This window comes from Pholcus phalangioides, unplaced genomic scaffold (genome assembly GCF_987345545.1).
Source record: "Pholcus phalangioides strain wild (caught in Gottingen) unplaced genomic scaffold, Ppha-v1.0 ptg000028l_1, whole genome shotgun sequence".
Taxonomy (NCBI): Eukaryota; Metazoa; Arthropoda; class Arachnida; order Araneae; family Pholcidae; genus Pholcus; species Pholcus phalangioides.
Window position 1 is genome coordinate 5,897,305 of NW_028301618.1, and position 14,780 is coordinate 5,912,084.

The 14,780-nt window shown below is 36.1% G+C and overlaps 1 protein-coding gene across 4 annotated transcripts in view; it reads right to left on the minus strand.

Moving 5' to 3' along the window:
* LOC149067825 (uncharacterized) overlaps positions 1–14,780 on the minus strand; it is a 69,302-nt gene that overhangs the window by 4,336 nt on the left and 50,186 nt on the right. For all 4 annotated transcript variants that reach the window (XM_089252306.1, XM_089252308.1, XM_089252309.1 and 1 more), the window contains exons 11-21: positions 13,027–13,152; positions 11,243–11,514; positions 9,512–9,561; positions 4,603–4,675; positions 4,378–4,459; positions 3,711–3,955; positions 3,449–3,563; positions 2,964–3,152; positions 2,489–2,588; positions 1,733–1,839; positions 345–468 (exon numbers count right to left, since the gene is read on the minus strand). In XM_089252306.1, coding sequence (XP_089108432.1) covers positions 345–468; positions 1,733–1,839; positions 2,489–2,588; positions 2,964–3,152; positions 3,449–3,563; positions 3,711–3,955; positions 4,378–4,459; positions 4,603–4,675; positions 9,512–9,561; positions 11,243–11,514; positions 13,027–13,152 — 1,483 coding nt within the window. The remainder of the gene's footprint in view (positions 1–344; positions 469–1,732; positions 1,840–2,488; positions 2,589–2,963; positions 3,153–3,448; positions 3,564–3,710; positions 3,956–4,377; positions 4,460–4,602; positions 4,676–9,511; positions 9,562–11,242; positions 11,515–13,026; positions 13,153–14,780) is intronic.

Sequence of the window (14,780 nt, forward strand, 5' to 3'; positions counted from 1 at the left end):
AGTTCAGATAAGTGCAATATGTAAAAAAAGTCCATGTGATATATATAATGTTCTTATACTAAATTTTTAATATCGTTAGCAAAATTTTTACTAAATTTTATAACTGTGTTTAATTTTTTATAGTTGAATAAATGTCTTGATTTGAACTCGTTGTTATCTTATTTCCTTGTGCTGTCAAAAAACTTGGTAAAAAAATAATTCGGGAAGTAACAATAAAACGTTACACTCGCAGTATAAATGTGATGCTATAATACAAATATTTTTTTTCCCTAGCATCAAAAGAATCTTTCCCCATTCTCAAAACCACAAGTTAAAAAAAAAAAAATTAGAGAAATTGTACGTACCTCTAATTTTCGGTAAGTAGTTATTCATAATCATGTCTTTCTTTCCAATATTCCTGGTTCCTTGTATAGGCACAACTGCTTTTCTAATGCCATATTTCTGAATGGTGTTTCTCTGAACAGCCAACTGCATGATAAAAAGGGGAAAACTATAATTGAAAATAGTTAAAATTTTGCAAAAAAAACAAAAATAGTGACCTAAAAAATGTTAGGATTATTTCATCAAAAAAATATAAAGAAATGTATAATGAACTGGTAAGTTTCAGTGATTTTGCTTCACATCTGTTTACAGTTCATAATTTTTTTCCATTCATCCCATTTTACAGTAACTAATAGAAAAAAACCTTTTCTAACTTTATCAATGAGAAACTTAGAAAGGCTTTCCGTTGACCGGCTTGTTTGCTGTAATCAGCCAGACTTTGCATACTTCAAGTATCTGCTTTTAACAAAAATCATGATTTGATTTATACAAACAAAACTGCTTTTGATTGTGATAGGAATTAAAGTCATGATGACCAGACATAGCACTATCTTGTGTAAGGGTAATTCACTCCCATCAAAATCCTTCACATGAAAAATGTAGATCAGTGTTTCCCAAAGTGGGCAATATCGCCCCCTGGTGGGCGATGGAATGGTCCGGGGGAGGCGATAGAAGCTACAGACTTAACATAGTATCCTATGGGTTCACTTGAGTTGGGGGGCGATGACAGGAAAAAAATTGTTGATGAAGGGGGCGATGGAACAAAAAGTTTGGGAAACTATGATGTAGATGTTAAAACCAGACAATTTTTTTCCAGAAACAAAAATGCTTTCATGGCCATCATGTAAATTAGAATTCAATTTTAAAGTTTTCGGGTTTTTTGGCCGATGTGATGCATAGTTTTTCGTCTTTCATTAGAAACGACGAGATTGAAACTCAAGCATTATCCAGAGTACTTAGGAACAAATTCTGCCAATGGGAAAATCGGACTCAACGGACCAATCCCGACGAAGCAGTGAAACTCAAATAGGAAGAAGGCATAAGTAGTAGCCTTTTTTGTTCACCATTACGTAATTCTTGAAAATGTTCACCACCCCTTCAAACGAAACGTCGAAAGCCGAAAACTATGCATTACGTCAGCCAAAAAACCAGAAAACTTTCAAAATTACATTCCAGAATTCATCTGGTTTAAAGGAAAAAAAAAAGAATTAAATTTTAAAGTGCTGGAAATACAGCTGAAGTTAGGGATAAAAATGAGGGATACTTCAAAGAGTAGAAGTAAGAAAGATCCTAATTTTTTTTTAATTTGCTCTATAACTTACAAAAAAGGTACTTAAATCCAAAGCATTGAGCGCATTTGAAAGGCATGTATGATTTTTTTTTCTCTTTCAAACAGTGTAAAATGCCTCACCTTTGAAACAAAAATATAAGAGGTAGTTTCAATGCTTTTTCCATAGGCTCCAAACATTTTCCTCATTTTCACTGGCTCTGCAGTAGGTATTGATGCATTCGGATTACCTAACAATATACACAATCAATAATAAAAATTGTATCAATCATTTAGATTGGATTGGATTTTGATTTTTTGGCACAAGGACCATCTAGGTCAAGCTGCGCCAAAACAAAATCATTTAAGCATGAAAGTTATTTCACAAAGCTGAATAATGAACAGGGAGCGGGGGGGGGGGGAGGAACTCATCTATGTTTCCCATAAGAAATGTCTCAAAAATAAAAATCGATTTTGTATAGTATTTACAAGTCAGAAAAATATTTACAATACACGTATATATTGTATTTCACGCACACATGATGAAACAGAAGACCAATCTTGGGGGGGGGGGGGGGTGTCTTGAGCATCAGAACACTACTGGCGACAGCATAATAAAGATTAGTTCCCAAGCCTCCTAACCCTTTATTAAATGTTTCAGTCAGAAAAACCGATCAAAAGAAAAACATTGAATTTGATTTCCGACAGATTTTTATGCTTGGAGAAAGGGGGGGGGGAGTATATGAAAGAAATCTTAAGAATGTGAGAAAAAACGTTTTCCATGGTGCAAGTTCTAAATGTTACGTGTATTAGTAATTCAGGAGGGGGTGCAACCAAGTAATAAAGTCACAAGTCACTTATCTCTGAGATAGGGGTTTTATAGTAAGAAAATTTTCTCACCCATAGCAGCCCAAACAATCTTTCCTCCTTTGATTACCATATGAGGTTTCCCTCCAAAAAAAGCTGGATTCCACAGCACCAAGTCGGCAATTTTACCAATCTAGTTTTTAAAGAAACGGGTGTGCATTAATTGAATATACCAAAGCGATACACACATAATAGTTGTAAAAAAAACTGAAAAAATCTGGTGCTTCCAATTACGTTAAAATTATGTAACGAATTTTAACGTAATGGTTACATTTTGGTTTAACGTAATGATTTTTAACATTGGTTACATTTTGACATACAAAAAAAAGTAGTTGCAGAGAATTTTAGTAATGGCTGTTATCACAATTACTCTGGAGATAAATTTTATTGAGATTCCACCGGCCAGTACAAAAAAAAAGAAGAAAACAGACAAACCATACATTTAGCTCTGTAATGAATAAAATCAGAAGAAATAACTAACATAGCAACAAAGTGTAGATATAATTACTTCAACTGATCCTGTAACATGACTGATGCCATGAGTTATTGCTGGGTTTATAGTATACTTTGCAACAAATCGCTTAACCCTGAAATTGTCATTGTCACCTCTCTCCTCTGCCAATTTCCCTCGTTGTTTCTTCATCTTGTCAGCAGTCTGCCATGTTCTGCTGATGACTTCACCAACTCTACCCATTGCCTATAACATACGTATTTTCACTCAATAAATATAACAGATACAATTTTTTTTCAAATTAATTGTCCTAAAACTTCATTTCATCAATTTAAAGAAACAATGTAAAATGCACCAGCTATAATGCAGAATTAAGTGTGACTTGGGCATCTACTACACGTCTCTTATTTTATTATCAATCTAATTTCATATACCCTGTTATTTCCCAGTCAGGGTATAACATGGGGTAAACCCTATCCCCACCTGATACAGAATTTAAATTGGGGGTTTTTCATGTACGCATATATATGTGACCTACTTACCAAAGAATCTGATGACAGCATGCTGATTGCCCCCAAATCATGAAGGATATCTTCAGCAGCTATTGTTTCAGCTCGTATTCTAGATTCCGCAAAAGCAATATCTTCTTTTAAATTCCTTAGCAGAAAGAATTAATTATAGTTATATTAAATTTTTCCATACAATGTCAGAATTAAAGGATACATAAATATGGTAAACACAAGCAACAGATGGAGACACAAGTTATGAATAGTTAATAATTTATAAATAGTCAATGAAGCACACCTATCGAGAAAATGGCAAATCATCAGCATGTCCATGTGTTCATCGATGGTGTTGACCGTGAATGGCAGAGTTGGATCTGTTGAAGAAGGCAATACGTTAGGTACACCACAAACTGAAATGATGTCTGGTGCATGACCACCCCCAGCACCTTCACTATGGTAAGTATGAATAGTTCGACCATTGAATGCTTCTATTGTTCCTTCAACACAAGTTGATTCGTTGAGGGTGTCTGTATGAATTGTTATCTGTAATGGAAATATTTACATGAGTCGTCTTGAGTTAGTTTGAGAATGCAGCAATAAAGTGGATGTTATCCTCAACTAAAAAAATCAACATCCTTGTAATTTAAACAGTGTACATGAAAATATAAAAAATACAGGATGGACGAAAAGTCTTGGACACATTTTAAAAATTAATAACAAATCAACCAATTGACATAAAAAGGTGTGGTTTGCAACACTATCAGTTCAATAGGAAGCTACTACCATGTGGAGTACATCTGTCTAGAAATGATGGCATTGACGATACTTTTTAACTATTGCCTACATAATTACTATTTTTACTACTTAATTACTACTATAATTACTATTAATTACTACTTTTTATCTAATCTAACCTAGTTAATGTTACAATTACTTTGTAGCAATTCTGAATACATTATATCCACCTGAATATCATATTCATCAGCAACCCTCAAAGCCGTATCAATAGCTGCTGGAGTGCTACCACAATCTTCATGTAGTTTTAACCTATACACAGAGTTAAAAAATTACAGTACAAGATGAAAAATTTTTCATTTTCATACATATATCATAACATTTAGTAATTACAGGCAGGGGAAGAATGGATTAAATTAATCAAAGATAAATTGAATTTGAGAAAATCTACCAACCCTATGGCTCCAGCTTCAATCTGTTCCACAAGCTCAATGCAAAGACCTTCTGTTTGTGATGTATTCCCCCGACCTGCAAAATTTTAGAAGACAAAAAAAGGAAAAGTTTTATTCAACCAAAAAATGTGATAAGACTTTTTTTGATTTATATAAAATAACTATATTTCACATTGATTTTATTACATCAGTCTGTCTGGTGTCCCAGGTACTTGAACAGGAAGAGCAGTGAACTCAGTTTGCTTACCTCTTACTATTTATCCAACATTAAGATCATTAAATATAATCATTCATCCAAAATAAATGCTCCTCTGGCCAACAAAATATCTATTTGCAGCGTTGTTTTACATGCTTATGTTAACTACACTGCTGGCCACCGTAAATGCAACACCCTGAAGGAAGCATGCAAATAATATGAAATTTACAACATGCATTAGCGGAGGTGAGATATGCAAATGATTAGAATTTCAGCGCAGACGCACATCACTCGCACCTTTGGCGCCACTTCAAAGCGCTATTTAAGGCTTGGAGATTTGGACGATTTGAAGTACGGCAATTTTCTTGTGGTTTTTTCAAAAAAACGATCAATTATGCCTCGTAGAAAACAGTGATCATCTTTTGATCAAGTATCCGAGTTCGACAGAGGAAGGATAGTGGCCTACCGAGATTGTGGATTATCTTTCAGGGAAATCGGTAGTCGTGTTGGACGAAACCAAACAACTGTAATGCGGATATGTGATCGTTGGATGCAGGAGGGTACGACGGACCAACGTGGTCGATCGCATCCACCTCAGTGCACCACTTCACGTGATGACAGGCGTATTGTGCGTATGGCAGTGACGGATCGCTCAGCCACATCACGAACCATAGCACAGCACATTCAGTCTGTACCGCATCATCCAGTGTCTGCGCGTACCATTCGACGCCGTTTACAGCAGAGTGGTCTGTCCGTAAGACGTCCATTGCTTCGTCTACCCTTGACGCAGAACCACAGACGTCTCCGTCGCCAATGGTGCGATGAAAGAAGGATGTGGACGGTACAATGGAATGAAATTGTCTTTACTGACGAGTCACGCTTCTGTCTGCAACACCACGATGGTCGGATTCGAGTCTGGAGACACCGTGGAGAGAGGATGCTGAACAGCTGCGTGATGCACCGCCACACTGGTCCTGCACCGGGTATTATGGTATGGTTCGTATTGGATATCACTCTCGCACTCCTCTAGTACGCATTGCCGGTACTTTAAAAAGCCAGCGCTACATCTCCGAGGTGTTGGAGCCAGTTGTCCTTCCTTACCTTCAGGGCTTGCCCACAGCCATATTTCAACAGGATAATGCGCGACCACACGTGGCACGCATTGTCCAAAGGTTATTCGTCAATCGCCAGATTGAATTGCTTCCCTGGCCAGCTCGCTCTCCGGATCTTTCGCCGATAGAAAACATGTGGTCCATGGTTGCTCAACGATTGACCCAGCAATTTCGGTGGCCAGCAGTGTAGCATTAAAAGAACAATATATATCACTTATTTCCACGGTTGGCAAGATTTTGCTAATTCATAGAATTAAAAAACTAGATTTAGCTGTTTCAAATTTATGAATACATAATTATAAAACCTCATGCTTATCAATTTTTTGTAACAAATCTGGATGATGTACATTTTATTTGGATAAAGCAAATATGTTTGCCATATTTTTTGCCACCTGGCAAAAATTCATAAAATTTAAAAATAGAATTTATCTGTTTTGAATTCTATTAATAAATACTCAGTCTTTTACTTATGAATTTTTTATAGCAAATCTGGGTGATGCATATTTTACTGTTTCAAATTTTGTTTGTTTTCAAATGTTTGGTTTGTTTTGAAAACATGTTTCAAATTTTTGGTTGGTGAATATTCATTTTTATACCATGCAATTTTATAGGTTTCATGTTTTTTTAAGTTTTTATATTGAAAAGAATATTTTGTAATTGAAAAACCAAGCTTGAGTAATGTCTTGAGTAAAAAGAATAATTTTTACTAATTTTTGCCACTGTCCTGGCAAAAACCCATTTTTGGCCAAAACCCAACCCTGCTTATTTCTAATTCAATCAAGTACAGGGTGCCTGTAATAAAGTTAGCATGTTCTGAGCTGTCTACAAGCTTAACTACCCTAAAAAAAAATTATGGAACTTTAGTAATGTCTAAATGAGGAGAGGCACATGAAAGTTTCTGCAAAAACTAAAGAAATTCTATTCCATTTTTCACAATCGAAGAAATTCTCTGCAACTTGCAAACAATCCTTTTCTTATGAATGATAGTATTATAGGCTGACGAACGTAAATTTAGTATGGTAGGCACTCTTGAAATAATAATTATATGATAATTTTCTATTCAATGCATTTGTTTGGTTTTTCATCTTTGGGCATAATTGCTGGACATCCCATGCATACAAGATTCAGAATCGTCTGCACGAGTGGGGACACGCATTGCATATCCATGATTTCTTGGGGGAGAGGGGTATGCACTCATACAAAGTTTATTAGGAAGGTGAGACTCAAGCACCCAGAGTTTTCGGGTTTCTGCGTCTATGCCCAACATAGTAAGATTAACTTTGATGCTTGTATATACACAATCTGCATTGCGATAATCTAGTTTGACTAAAAAAATAAAAACAATTTAGAGCGCAAAGGAGTTACAAACTAAATAAATTTTTACAAAAATAAGAGGACAGCTGAACAATATTTTTCATGAACAGAGAGACTGCTCCCACAAAAACAGGGCGTATGGTCTTCATGTTAAAATACTTAGATTGGCACACATGAAACAGCTTGGAAAAAGGTTGGCCACCCCAGTCTAAATGAAGGGATTGGGACAATTTTTGAAGCCCTTTTGGCAATATTTCTGTGTGGCTTTTAGTGAGAAATCACAGTGTATGTAAAAGTAAAAGAGGTTCACCAGCGGAGCACATTCATGTAAACTCCATGCCATACCCTTTGGTGAAGACATGAGAAAGATTTCTACTGAAGATGTCTGGATAACACATCACGAATTTTGAACACGTTGGTCCCATGTTTGCAAAAAATTAACATGTGTGATACAATTTGAATAGAAAACACTCTCCAGCGGTGAATGTCAGAACTCTTTTTTTTTTTACTTTTGCCCTAGATTATTTTTCCCATCCCTTTATAAAGGTATTTTCAAAGTTTTATAACTCTCTGATAAATAAAACAGTTATAGATAGCTATGACTATGTTAACTTTAATTATGCATACCCTGTATATTACAGTAACCCTTCGTTATAATGGAAACCAAAGAAAAAAGTATGATATAATGACACAGCAATATAATTGACCATTAAAAAAATCTTATTCCCCAGACATTCAGGCTTCAACCTGCTTCAAATTGTCTCATATCAATGGACTAATTGATGGCAAAAAATACTTTAAATTGACAGACAACTTTATCTAGGTTTTAATGTCACTTGCTCTTATATTGCATTGGATCGCTGTATTTTAGTTATATTTGACATCCATATTTTTATGGGAATTTTTTTTTCAGCTAACTTGTTGGGCAATTTGCCTGTTGCACCCGTTGTGTATTTAAATTTATAACGTTAAATCAAATAAAAGGCATAAAACAATGCTGAATCAGCATTTTAATAACATGTAAACTGAAGAGCCAAAAAAAACAAACTGATACAGGCATGCGTATGCAAATAAAGAGATATGGAACCAATCAGAGTACGACACTGCGGTCGGCAACGCCTATATAACACAACAAGTGTCTGGCATAGTTGTTAGATCGGTCACTGCTGCTACAATGGCAGGTTATCGAGATTTAAGTGAGTTTGAACGTGGTGTTATAGTCTGCGCACAAGAGATGGGACATAGCATCTCCGAGATAGCGATGAAATTTGGATTTTCACGTACGACCATTTCACGAGTGTACCGTGAATATCGAGAATCCGGTAAAAAATTAAATCTATGACAACGTTGCGGCCGGAAAAAGATCATGCAAGAACAGGACCAACGACGACTGACGAGAATCATTAAACGTGACAGACGTGCAACCCTTTCACAAATTGCTGCATATTTCAATGCTGGGCCATCAAGTATCAGCGCGCGAACCATTCAACGAAACATTATCGATATGGGCTTTTGGAGCCGAAGGCCCACTCGTGTACCCTTGATGACTGCACGACACAAAGCTTTATGCCTCGCTTGGGCCCGACAACACTGACATTGGACTGTTGAGGACTGGGAACACGTTGCCTGGTCTGACGAGTCTCGGTTCCAATTGCTTCGAGCTGATGGACGTGTACGGGTATGGAGACAACCTCATGAATCCATGGACCCTACATGTCGACAGGGGACTGTTCAAGCTGGTGGAGGCTCTGTGATGGTATGGGGCGTGTGCAGTTGGCGTGATATGGGACCCCTGATACGTCTAGATACGACTCTGACAGGTGAAAGGTACGTAAGCATCTTGTCTGATCACCTGCACCTATTCATGTCCACTATGCATTTCGACGGACTTGGACAATTTCAGCAGGACAATACGACACCCCACACGTCCAGAATTGCTACAAAGTGGCCCCAGGAACACTCTTCTGACTTTAGACACTTCCGCTGGCAACATGAACATTATTGAACATATCTGGGATGCCTTGCAATGTGCTGTTCTGAAGAGATCTCCACCCCCTCTTACTCCTACGAATTTATGTACAGCCCTGCAGGATTCATGGTGTCAATTACCTCCAGCACTACTTCAGACATTAGTTGAATCCATGCCACGTTGTGTTGCGGCACTTCTGCGGGCTCGTGGGGCCCACACGATATTAGGCAGGTGTACCAGTTTTTTTGGCTCTTCAATGTATATGTAAGATGGGGAATTTTTGCAATGGATCCAACTCCAACATACATAAAAGTGACATACCAGTAAAACCGAAATTCAGTGGAAACTCATCTGTACTCTGGATCATGAACCTGTCAAAAAAATAGATAAATTTATTTATTTATTTACATTCACAAAAGGCTGGTGGCACTTACATTGTGGGGAATAAAAAAAAACATGATAAAAATTAAAAGAAAAGAAGCAAACGATGGCATACTGTACATACATGGGGGGGGGGGCATTAAATTAAAATGGGAAAATGGGTACCTGATCAAGGAACTCGAAATGTCAAAGCTTGATAGTCGTTTGCAAAACAACGCATATGTAGGTATACAAACGAAATCGGATGGAAGTTTATTCCAAGCTCTGCCAGCCCAATATAAAAAGGAATACTGTATAATCGCTTCCTTCTCGCAAATGAAATGTATATGCAGAGCTGGTGCAAAAGTTCATGAACTTTATATTCCATGAAAGAGTCAATGTATAGGTTAGACCAGGGGTGGCCAACTTCTTACTGTTCAAGGGTCAACATAATGGTCAGCTACACACTGCAGGACACACAAGGAACAAAGCTCTGGCATATAAGCTGCACCAGTAACAAGACCCAGAAAACTTTCAGATTTGTGTCCACCATAAATGCTGAATTTTACATGATGGAAAGCAGGCGATTCAATCTTTAAACGCCTTAAACTGGGCTTCATTAAACAGCTTCTTCATAAATTGATACAAATACAATGCCACAACAGGTAAAATGCCCAATGAGGTGGCTGAGAAAAAGATGCCCATAAAAATATGGATGTCATATATTTCAAAAATATAGCAACCCAATTGAAAATGCAATTAACAAAAATTGTAAACATTTTATACACATGATAAAATATTATACAATGCCCATAAAGAATACTTATGGTTGTCTTATTCTAAGTATACAAACCATACTAAGTATACAAATCCATTGTTTGTCTGTTTCCCAGCAAACAGATGCAATGCATCAAAAATTACTGTTTCGAAAATTACTCCAGTTACACCGATAGTTTCAAATTTCAAAAACAAAAACCATTTTTTTAAAAACATTTTTCTGCTATTATTTTTATCCCTTATTCCTGATTTGGCAACTGGTGAGGCCGCATAGGTTTAATAGATGCTCAAGGAATTGATTTACTCACCAATAGATTGAGAAGAATTTTATTATTGCCATGACAAGCGTGTCAAAAGCCAGCCGTGTGGACAATATTGACTATCATGGGTAAACCCATGATGGTACTAAGATAAAATATACTAGCTTCGCGTGAACCAGGCACACTACCTGTTGATGTGAAAGGATATGCACGATACTATTACCTGGTGCTCCTGTATGTGTCCATGAGATTACACGGAACCAGATTAATCTATTACATATATTCTTATTCCTTGAGTAATTTCTTTCGGTATTTTTTTGTTTCAGTAAGTGTTAGTCTGCTTCAACATGACATGGAATGCCACCAACCTGATACGTCAAAATTAAGAGATGACTGCTTCTGTTTTCGAGACAAAAAAAAAACATGCCTGGGTGTAGAACACTCTTTTTCAATGTCACAATATGAACCCAAACATCCCATACAACAAATTTTTTGCTCTTCAGAAGTCATTAAATCAAAGTTCTACTCTCTACGAGGTTCTTTATACAATTATATATTCTTAAGAGAGCATGAACATAATTTTTTAATCCAGTCCAAATGAATATTTTCAGTTGCAATTGAATTTCATGTATTCTTATAACAAGAGCATACATACCGAATATGATCAGGACCTGGTGCACTGGTGGTGGTGCAAGAACCAGAGCTAGGGCCAGTACCACCACCTATCATGGTTGTTATACCCGAAGCAATTGCTTCCCGTGCAAGTTGAGGACAGATGAAGTGAATATGGGTGTCGATGCCTCCAGCAGTGAGTATGAGACCTTCACCGGAAATTAAATCTGTAGCAGCACCTATTGTCATCCCAGGAGTTACACCTTCCATTGTATCTGGGTTACCAGCCTTGCCAATAGCACAAATCTTACCATCCTAATGAAAACAAAAAAAATGTTATTGTAACAGTTTATAATGCACAATGTTATGAATTGTGTGTGGTGAATTTTACCCGACATATAGTTTCATTTAAAGTAATGAGATTCCTACTGCACACATTTTTTGCTTTAAGTAGAAATCAATAGATCAACTATAAAATATTGTATCAAATGATGTCAATTCCATGTTGCGCCATATATAATAAAACCATTCATGTGATGACAGTTTGCACCATTACAAGTCCTCTTTAGTTCATTTCTACGTAATTTGTCCTGATAATTAGAGCCCGAATAATTTTACTCCCTTTGCTAACAAAAAAGAATCTCACTGTATCATCATACATAGGCCTACTCGTGCATAAGCTACACCCCCACCCCCACTTGAGGACCACCAAAATGGCTAAAAATTTGAAACACCTGTATGTAAGCCAACTGTCAAAAATTTAGAAACAATTTAGAGAAAACGTATTTTCTAAGATATAAAAGTTACAAAGAAAAATATAATCAAAACCTTTGAAATCTTTTCCTCCTACCATTTATTCAGCCGATACTTTATGAGAAAGCATTAATGTGTTTTACTATCGCAATTAATGTGTTTTACTATCGTATCAATGGTAACCATGTGGGCAAGAAAACTTGATGTACAATATTTCAGTCTGCTTGCCAAATATTTGGCTACTGCCTGTGGGTCACAAACTGGTATAATTATCATGGGATCAGTACATTGCATGGCCAGGAAACCCCACTTTGAAGGCCAGAATTAGTGGATCCCTGCTACAGAAAGTGGATGTTTGTTCAAATTCTGTTAGTAAGAGGGGAAATATTACTCTATGTTCACATGTTTTTCCCTGTATGAGCAATTTTCCCCTCACATAGGGACTTTCCCTCACATTCACCACTAACATGTATGAATGTTCATCATTTTTATCTTTCTAGTAAATGTCGTTCGTCTTTTTCCTCCCACATTAGTTTAGGCCACTCAATTTTGTACAAGAGAAATAGTACATACGAATCCATCAAGAGTGCTACAAAAATGTACAACTACATTCCAAAACTCATGTAAGTGGGACAATATCCTCATAGAAATAATGAGCCCTGAGAAAAAACAATAGTCTGTTCTTGGTTTTGTTAAATTTTAAGCCAGTTTTGTCTCAGACTATACAACTTCATGCATTATGAATGGATAATCTACATCTTCAGAGTTGGCTATGATCTTGATTAACTCAGATTATCAGGACTCCACTGTATTTTGTTGTTTTAAACTGTGTAAATTTCTTGAAATTCCTTGATTTTTACTACGAAGAATTTGGATTGGATTTTGAGTTTTTTTGGCGCAAGGATTATCTACGTCAAGCTGCACCAAAACTAAGAATTTTACCATAAAACTTTCAGTTTACAATGTGATGTATAATTTTAATACAGATGCAAGGCATGTGATAAGCCGACTGTCAACAAGGTAAAAGAGCAAGTACTGAAATTAATAGGAAAAATTCAAAATGATATGAATCACCCTAATTCCAATATCTGCTTTAACTATTCCCAGCACAGCATCTATAACCAGGCAGTTGACAACAACAGTCTCTAGGGCCTCCTTACTCGACACCTGGACACAAATGCCCATTGATTCTCTACAAACCTGAAAGCAAACCTAATATTAATTCATGAAAATACACAAAAAAATTTAAATTCAATTTAGTCACCCCTTCAAAAAAAGTGAAAGTATTCCTAAAAAACAATGATACCCCCCCCCCACCTCAGTTTCATGAAATTTATGGCAAACACTTGCAGAAATTGATTAGTGAAAATAACGAATCAACAACTCAAAGATGAAATTTCACTGCACTTTGTGTTACCCTCACATAATACCAATATTTATCAGTCATGTAACTAGTGACCAGGGATGCTCAAGTAACCATAGTGTTTTGCAGCATGGTGCCAAGCACACAAAAAAATTTAGTGGTACACTAAAACGTTGATAAACCATCAGTTTCTCTGTTATCTATCATCGTCTAAAAAAATAAAAAATATCGAAAACAGATCCAGGTTTGAAGGTTCAAAAAGATTTGATCACTGCTATGGTCTGTACAAATGCCACCAGCAATCATAGATTATCCCTGCTTATAATTGGTAAATCCGAAAAACCGTGTGCTTTCAAAAATTTAAATATGAAAGCTTTGTCTGTGAACTATCACACCCAAAAAAAAATATGCTTGGATGGACCAATAAATTTTCTCAGAATGGTTCCACAGCATTTTTGTGTCTCAAGTTAGAGCTCATATGGCCGAAAAGCAATTGTCGCAGGAAGCACTGCTGTTAGTGGACAATTCCCCGACACACTCTTGTGAGCTCAAAAGTGATGATGGCAAAATAACATGCCTCTTTCTCCCAGCGAATACAACTCCACTTATCCAGTTTATGGACCAGGTCATAATTGAAAATATGAAACGTTACAGAAAAGCTTTTATTGAAGGCTTGCTTCCATCTGATGATGTGATATGACTGTAAAAGAATTTCAGAAGATATACAATATAAGGGATGCTATTTTCTTATATTGATCATTTTGTAAAATTAAATATGATATGTATGTATTAATTCACTTTTAAAGGATTTTATATTCATTTTCATCCCAAGCGCATAGTAAAATCACATAACTACAAATGTATTAAGAGATTTCTGTTATCCGTCAAAGCCCTGGTTCGGACGGTGATAGCTAATCAAAGTTTTACTGTATATATTATTAGTATAAAAGCTCAAGTTAGTTCTAAATAAAAGGTTAAGTGTCAAGCACCCACAGATGTAAAAGTCTTAAGATGCCTCTGCTTGTAATGAATCCCATGCTATGAATTAGCCTCTATTTTTATTCACTTGAAGCCAGAAAGAAAATCCTAATAAGAAACCTCCTTTAAAACTAGTCTATCAATTTTTAATATTAATCTTGAGGGGAAACAGTCCCGTGGGGATCTTCAGCATTTTTTGTGTAGAGAGCATAATCTATGCCCATCATCAGAACAACAACCATATGATAACTCCCTTAGACAACATAATCATAGCATAATGAAAAAAATCCCTAAAAAAAAAAAAAAAAAATTTTTTTAATTTTGAATAATAATTATTTTTTTCATAGCACTATTTCAGTACCTTATAAAATTGGCTCAAGCCAAAGCAAAATGACAAATGACTTGGTTACAAAACCAATTTTTCGCCAAAACAGTGTACTAGCAACCAGAGATAATTCTTTTGTCTCCTCATATATATTACATTCTT